Source organism: Mandrillus leucophaeus, unplaced genomic scaffold (genome assembly GCF_000951045.1).
Source record: "Mandrillus leucophaeus isolate KB7577 unplaced genomic scaffold, Mleu.le_1.0 Scaffold1109, whole genome shotgun sequence".
In the NCBI taxonomy this organism is placed as follows: domain Eukaryota; kingdom Metazoa; phylum Chordata; class Mammalia; order Primates; family Cercopithecidae; genus Mandrillus; species Mandrillus leucophaeus.
The window spans coordinates 142,329-150,097 of record NW_012099310.1 but is presented as its reverse complement, the minus strand read 5'-3'; the positions used below and the strand labels follow the sequence as shown (position 1 = coordinate 150,097).

At 42.0% G+C, this 7,769-nt stretch overlaps 1 protein-coding gene across 1 annotated transcript in view; it reads left to right on the top strand.

Annotated features, from left to right (window-relative positions):
* GINS1 (GINS complex subunit 1 (Psf1 homolog)) overlaps positions 1-7,769 on the top strand; it is a 53,518-nt gene that overhangs the window by 44,886 nt on the left and 863 nt on the right. The window contains exon 3 of the mRNA XM_011992889.1: positions 3,948-4,022. Coding sequence (XP_011848279.1) covers positions 3,948-4,022 — 75 coding nt within the window. The remainder of the gene's footprint in view (positions 1-3,947; positions 4,023-7,769) is intronic.

Below are 7,769 nucleotides of genomic sequence, written 5' to 3'. Positions count from 1 at the left end.
TTGAACCCGGGAGGTAGAGGTTGCAGTGAGCCAAGATTGCGCCATTGCACTCCAACCTGGGCAACAAGAGCGAAACTCTGTCTCAAAAAAAAAAAAAAAAAAAAGTATTGATTAGCTCTGCCCACTGAAAAGGCCTAGAAACAATGACCAAGCCAGTTAGCCATGAGTGTCCAGATTCTATACCTAAATGCCACTTCCCACTAAAGTAAACCAGGACTCCTGGCACAAAAATAGCTGATTCCAGGTTCTGAATAAAAAATGTACAAACTGAACATGAAACATCTTGTCTTCCCAGAAAGGAAGGAAGGTGTCAAGGACTAAGCAGAGACTGCTGGAAGGATGTGGGGGCCAATTTGAAGGAGCTCTTGCTAACCAAAAAATGGACAATTTTAGCATCAATGTGAATAATAACTGCGGTGAATTGGATTACATCAATTGTGTTAGAAGCATGAATGCATAATGACACCAAAGAACAACAAAATTTTTTTTTTTTGAGGTAGTATCTGGGTCTGTTGCCCAGGCTGGTGTACAATGGTACAATCTTGGCTCATTTGTTATTTAGGACATGGAATCAACTATTTTAGTGCAAGGAGTCCTGGTTTACTTTAGGAACCTCCACCTCCCAGGCTCAAGTCATCCTCCCACCTCAGCTTCCAGAGTAGCTGTGACTACAGGTGCTCACAACCACATCCAGCTAATTTTTGTATTTTTTGTAGAGATGGGATTTCACTATGTTGCCCAGGCTCATCTTGAACTCCTAAGCTCAAGCAATCCTCTTGCCTCTTCTTCCCAAAGTGCTAGGAATACAGGCATGAGCCACCGTGCCTGGCCAACAAAATTTTAAAAAAATAAAACACTTTTGAGGTTTCCTTGGAGAATGTGAGGGATCCAACTCATGTGAAAGGTGGCAAGTGGCCGGGCGCAGTGGCTCAAGCCTGTAATCCCAGCACTTTGGGAGGCCGAGACGGGCGGATCACGAGGTCAGGTGATCGAGACATCCTGGCTAACACGGTGAAACCCCGTCTCTACTAAAAAATACAAAAAACTAGCTGGGCGCGGTGGTGGGCGCCTGTGGTCCCAGCTACTCGGGAGGCTGAGGCAGGAGAATGGCGTGAACCCGGGAGGCGGAGCTTGCAGTGAGCTGAGATCTGGCCACTGCACTCCAGCCTGGGCGGCAGAGCGAGACTCCGTCTCAAAAAAAAAAAAAAAAAGAAAGGTGGCAAGTTAGAGAATGGAATCAAAGCATCCATTGCTTTTACTATACAAACTCTATCTTAACGTGGCCTAATAGTTTACAAAGGAAATTTCTTTTTATAGAAGAATTCCAGCTAACAAATGTAGTAGGAATATAAGAAATAGATTAATGCTTGTAACCCTTTATTTACTAAAATCTTTCAGTGGATAATGGAGATCTTTATAATGCATAAGTATGGATGACACTTGGGCCCACTGATTAACCTCAATATCCAAAAAGAGACAGCCAGGCACTTTGTGTTTTATGGGGTCTTGTAATAGAAAGTACATAACACCATTTGCCACAAAGTCACCTTATCTGATGTAGACCTAACTTCCATTTTATAGGAAACGCAGGGACAAAGGAACATGTTAAATGACCCCAAAGAAATCCACAACAAAATCTTGATTGTGAAAAGTTGTACTGACCCTGTGCAGTGACTCATGCCTATAATCCCAACACTTTGGGAGGCCAAGGCAGGAGTATTGCTTGAAACCAGGTGTTCAAGGCTGCAGTGACAAACTATTCACCCAATTTTTTCAACAAATAAAATGCCAAGGGGAAGGAAAAAATAAAGAGGAAGTGAAACCTATAGATTAAAAAACACGTACAAGACATTAAAAAAAAAAAGGTGATGTGTGCCTTTGTTGGATTCTGATTTCAATGTGGAAACCTTAAAAAAATTCATGAGACAGGTGGGAAATTTGGGTACTAACTAGATAGTTCATGATATTAAAAATTATTAAATAAGGCTGGATACGGTGGCTCATGCCTGTAATCCCAGCACTTTGGGAGGCTGCAGGTGGATCATTTGAGGTCAGGATTCGAGACCAGCCTGGCCAACATGGTGAAACCCTGTCTCTACTAAAAATACGAAAAAATTAGCTGGGCATGGTGGCGCACTCCTGTAATCCCAGCTACTAGGGAGGCTGAGGCAGGAGAATTGCTTGAACCTGGGAAGCGGAGGTTCCAGTGAGCCAAGATCACACCACTGCACTCTAGCCTGGGTGACAGAGTGAGACTCTCTCTCAAAAATAAATAAATAAATAAATGCCAATACTCTCTCATCTTAATAATTTTTATTTATTTATTTGAGATAGAGTCGCATTCTGTCACCCAGGCTGGAGTGCACTGGTGTGATCTCGCTCATTGCAACCTCAGTCTCCTGAGTAGCTGGGATTACAGGCACGCACCGCCACACCCAGCTAAATTTTGTGTTTTTAGTAGAGGCAGGGTTTCACCATGTTGACCATGCTGGTCTTGAATTCCTGACTTCAGGTGATCCACCTGCCTCAGCCTCCCCAAATGCTGGGATTATAGTCATGAGCTGCCATTTACAGTCAGTATTGGGATTTTTAAAAATTATCTGGTTTTATAGAAGTAGACAGTAGAATATTTACAGATGAGGTGAAATGATATCTAAGATTTGCTTCAGAATAACCCACAAGTGGGTCAGGGGAACAGACTTGGCCATGTGTTGATGTCAGTTGATGGGGACATGGAATAGTGTTTTTACTTTTGAATGTGTTTGAGATTTTCCAAAATAAAAGTCTATTTAGAGAAGCCAATGCGGCCAGGCGTGGTGGCTCATGCCTGTAATCCCAGCACTTTGGGAAGCGGGGGCAGGCCGATCATTTAAGGTCAAGAGTTCGAAACCAGCCTGGCCACCATGGTGAAACCCCGTCTCTACTAAAAATTTAAAAATTAACCGGGCATGGTGGTGAGCACCTGTGATCCCAGCAACCCAGGACACTGAGTCAGGAGAATTGCTTGAGCCTGGGAGGCAGAGGTTGCAGTGTGTGGATCACACCACTGCACTCTGGCCTGGGCAACAGAGCAAGACTCCGTCTCAAAAAAAAAAAGCAAATGCAAAGGGCTTGGGGATTTTTCTGGAGTGATATTTCTCATATTTAATTAAAATAATTTGAGTGCTTTGGTAAAGTTCTGGAGGAATGGTAGGACATGATAAAATTATCTGGAAAAGTGGAAGACATAGTTGTTGCTGGCATTGACACTCCTGGCGACAATAGCAGTTCATCGCTAGTACTCGTGAGAATAACCTTCAGTCTGAATTCTCCTAGAAGAGGAAAAGTGCCTCCTTACTTCCCACACTTAGTGCTGTAGCAGGTCTGTAACCTGTGCTTGGGAACACCTTTGCAGTTGCAGAGGTGGATATCAGAAGGCTGCCACTCCTGAATCCTGTCACGTGAGGTGGCATCTGCTCCTCCACGGTGTACTTCTAAGTATTCCTGGGAAATCAGCTGAATTTTCAATGGGACTGGAAGAATTGCTTCCAAAAACAAATACTGCAGACTTACCTGTGTCCCATTCTCAGATATTGATATTTTATGGGAGGGATCTATAAGAAGCAGGTTGGAGCAGATCTAAAGCATTCCTTGTGGATAGGTATTTCACCTGCTTAATTTTTCAAGATTTCAGAGGGGAAGGAGACAACATCGTTGCCTTCCTGCATCGCCTTGCTGTCAGCACGGACATTTATTTACTAGCAGAGATTTTGCGATTCTTCTTCCTCCCTGTCAAAACTGGACACTTGAAACTATTAGAATACCACAGTAGTAGTACTAGGCCTAAGTACACAGAGAAGAAACGCGAAGTCCTTACTGTCTATGTATTTGTATAATGCCGATTTATTTTTTGGTCACTGCATATTAAAAACTAATTTAGATAAAATATCTCACGTTTTTTCTTTCAGGTCCGATGTCTAAAAGACTATGGAGAATTTGAAGTTGATGATGGCACTTCAGTCCTATTAAAAAAAAATAGCCAGGTATTTCTTATCTTCAGATACTTTACTTTAAATCTTATGACTGCTGAATGGTGGAAAAGTTGGAATAGCAAAATAAATATCAACTTGTGATGATCGTTTATATCTTAGGCATTATCTGTAGTATAATACACCCTGTTCTGTACTTTTTCTGAATATTAAGACTGGAAGCAAATGTTGCAGATATTAAGAAACGATTAATTCATTTAGTAAGATATTGCTTATATTTAAAGTTCCTAAGCAGTTTTTTTACCTTACACTTTGCCTTATAAATCCTAGTTCTTTAGCAAACCAATAGTGATACAGATTTTTCTATTTTCAAAAAAAGAATTTTCAAGTATTTGGTATGTAAACATAACAATTTAATAGAGGAAGATTAAAATTGTAAAGTTGTAACTTAAGCTAAATTTGTCCTTATAAGGAATCTCTCTATATCTATCTATCTATCTATCTATCTGTCTATCTATCTATCTATCTATCTATCTATCTATCTATCTATCTATCTATCTATTTTTAAAGAAAATAGAGATGGGATCTTGCTGTGTTGACCATGCTAGTCTCGAACTCCTGGGCTCAAGCAATCCACCCACCTTGCCATCCTAATGTGCTAGGATTACAGGTGTGAACCACCATGCCCAAAGTAATGTCAGTATATTAATTATTTCCCTAGAAATCTTCAAATTCACATTAGATGAATTCACATTAGCTAAATTATTACTTTTATTTATTTGTTTTTGAGACAGAGTCTCGCTCTGTTGCCCAGGCTGGAGTGCAGTGGCACAATCTCCACTCACTGCAAGCTCCGCCTTCTGGGTTCACGCCATTCTTCTGCCTCAGCCTCCCAAGTAGCTGGGACTACAGGAGCCCACCACCACTCCCGGCTAATTTTTTTTTTTTTTTTTGTATTTTTGGTAGAGATGGGGTTTCACTGTGTTAGCCAGGATGGTCTTGATCTCCTGACCTTGTGATCTGCCTGCCTCTGCCTCCCAAAGTGCTGAGATTACAGCCGTGAACCACCGTGCCTGGTCTATTATTATTTTTTTGAGGCAGGGTCTGGCTGTGTTCCCCAGGCTGGAGTGCAGTGGCGCAATCTCTGCTCATTGCAACCTCTGCCTCCTGGGCTCAAGTGATCCCCCGCCCTCAGCCTCCCAAGTAGCTGGACCACAGGTGCGCACTACCATACCCGTTTAATTTTTGTATTTTTTATAAAGACGGAGTTTCACCAGTTGGCCAGGCTGGTCTTGCTACTGAGCTCAAGCAATCCACCCACCTCAGCCTCCCAAAGTGCTGGGATTACAGGTGTAAGCCACTTTGCCTGACCACTAAATTTTTTATCCTATCCCAATTTTCTGAAGTTGTGAGGAGGAAAAATGACCTAATAAAAGCTGTTCTTTTTCTTTCCTTGCCTGCCATCTTGGGGTCAGCCATTTAGGATCTGATGACCCTAAGGATTTGGTGTTCACTTTGTTCATGGCAGGGAGCAAAAGAATGTTTCAGGTCATGTGGTTCTTGAGCTTATTTTCCTAACAGGGTGAGTTGATCTGTTATTTTACTAATACCCTTGGAGCTTTAAAACTGTTTTACTAATAGTTGACTAAAATTATTTTACTAATACCGTTGGAGCTTCTAAAACAAAGGTTGAATATTTTTAAAAAAGATTTTGAGGGTTCCCTAAAGTCTTTGGTTGTTAAGGCAACAATTTCTGTCGCAGTATTCTCTTAGGACACTAATGAATTGAAAGCAGATAATGAATTAATGCTCTGATAAGCAACTATATTTCTGGAGGGCCCAGGAGGAAGCTGTGGTTCACAAGAACAAGAAAAAAGCCATCCTCATAAAGCAAGATATGTGAAATGTCCCTTCATCCCAAATGCTGTCCTGTGGTTGAATTTTTTTTTTTTTTTTGAGACAAAGTCTTGCTCTTGTACCCCAGGCTAGAGTACAATGGTGCGATCTTGGCTCACTGCAACCTCTGCCTCCTGGGTTCAAGCGGTTCTCCTGCCTCAGCCTCTCAAGTAGCTGGGATTACAGGCGCCTGCCACCATGCCTGGCTAATTTTTGTAGTTTTTTTAGTAGAGGTGGGATTTCACCATGTTGGCCAGGCTGGTTTCAAATTCCTGACCTCAGGTGATCCGCCCACCTCGGCCTCCCAAAGTGCTGGGATTACAGGTGTGAGCCACCGCGCCTGGCCTGGTGGTTGAATTTTTTAAGTCTGTTTCTCAGCTGTGACCCTACCCTCAATTATAAAAATGGAGGCATTAAAAAGAAACAATATCAGCCACAGTTGATGGTTGGTATTAGGGGCTTCTAATGTTCAACCACATCTGAATTTTCTGTAGAATCTGGTGTAGATCATTCATATACTCTAAAGAATTAGTAGGAAACATTTTATATGTGTATATATATATGTGTGTGTGTGTGTGTGTGTGTATATATATATATGCTTTTTTTTGAGGTGGAGTTTCCCTCTGTCACCCAGGCTAGAGTGCAGTGGCACGATCTTGGCTCCCTGCAACCTCTGCCTCCTGGGTTCAAGCGATTCTCCTGCCTCAGCCTCCTGAGTAGCTGGGATTACAGGCGCATGTCACCATGCCTGGCTAATTTTTGTATTTTTTTTTTTTTTTTAGTGGAGGTGGGGTTTCATCATGTTGTTCAGGCTGGTCTCGAACTCCTGACCTCGTGATCCACCTGCCTCAGCCTCCCAAAGTGCTGGGATTACAAGCATGAGCCACCATGCCTGGCTGGGAAACATTTTCTAATATACATTCTTTTATATTTGTCACTATGGCAAGCACTGTTTATTTTTATCCAGAAATCAATACTCTCCATCTGTTTTAATACCAGCATTAGTATGGATATTAAATGAACAACTCAGTTATTTTGTTTTTGTTGTGTTTTTTTACATTTTTCTTGGCTCATGTATCTTCAAGATTGGTTTAGAAGAATTTGGTCATGGATCTCTTGTAAGGCCTTTGAGTTTGTGAGGCAGGACCTTCACGTGCACATGGCTACTGAGGTTACATTTTGCTTCCTTGAGGTCTTCCTTTGAGATTTTTTTGACCCCCTGTGGATCGGAAAACCTTCCTGCCTTCCTTCCTGAGCTTCCCTCCTCCAGGGCAGTCAGTGTTTTCTGTAAGTCCTTGTGTTTGAGAGGGAAGGGGACATCTTTCCACCTGCCCCTGGTTCCCTTAGAGCAAGAGCGACATCCTCTTAGGAAGACACGGGACAAGCAATACCTGGGTGTTGGCATCTTCCCACGTACCATGTGAATAGCACCCGCACTGTGGGTCATGAATACTTTTCATCCTTGAGAAATAGAGGAGGAAAGTTGTCACTTGTTATTAGAAGAATGTTCAGACTCTGAAATCCTAGAGCGGGTTTTATGGAGAAATGAGCCTTTCATGGGTCTTCCTGATAGGCTGTTGGGCCAGTGATAATCCAAATCACACCTATCTGGATTTCTCTGTGCATAATTTAAAAAATACAAACACTAAGGACGATACCTACTAGATTCAGAAGTCTTAGTTGAATTGAACTTAAGCAAACTGAATTCATTTGTGAAAGTCAGAATTCTGTACAACTCTAAATAGCATCAATTTCAGTGTGATTAAAACAGCAAATATAGTTAAATTTAACTTTTTTTTTTTTTGAGATGGAGTTTTGCTCTTGTTGCCCAGGCTGGAGTGCAATGGCACGATCTCGGCTCACTGCGGCCTCCACCTCCCAGGTTCAAGCGATTCTCCTGCCTCA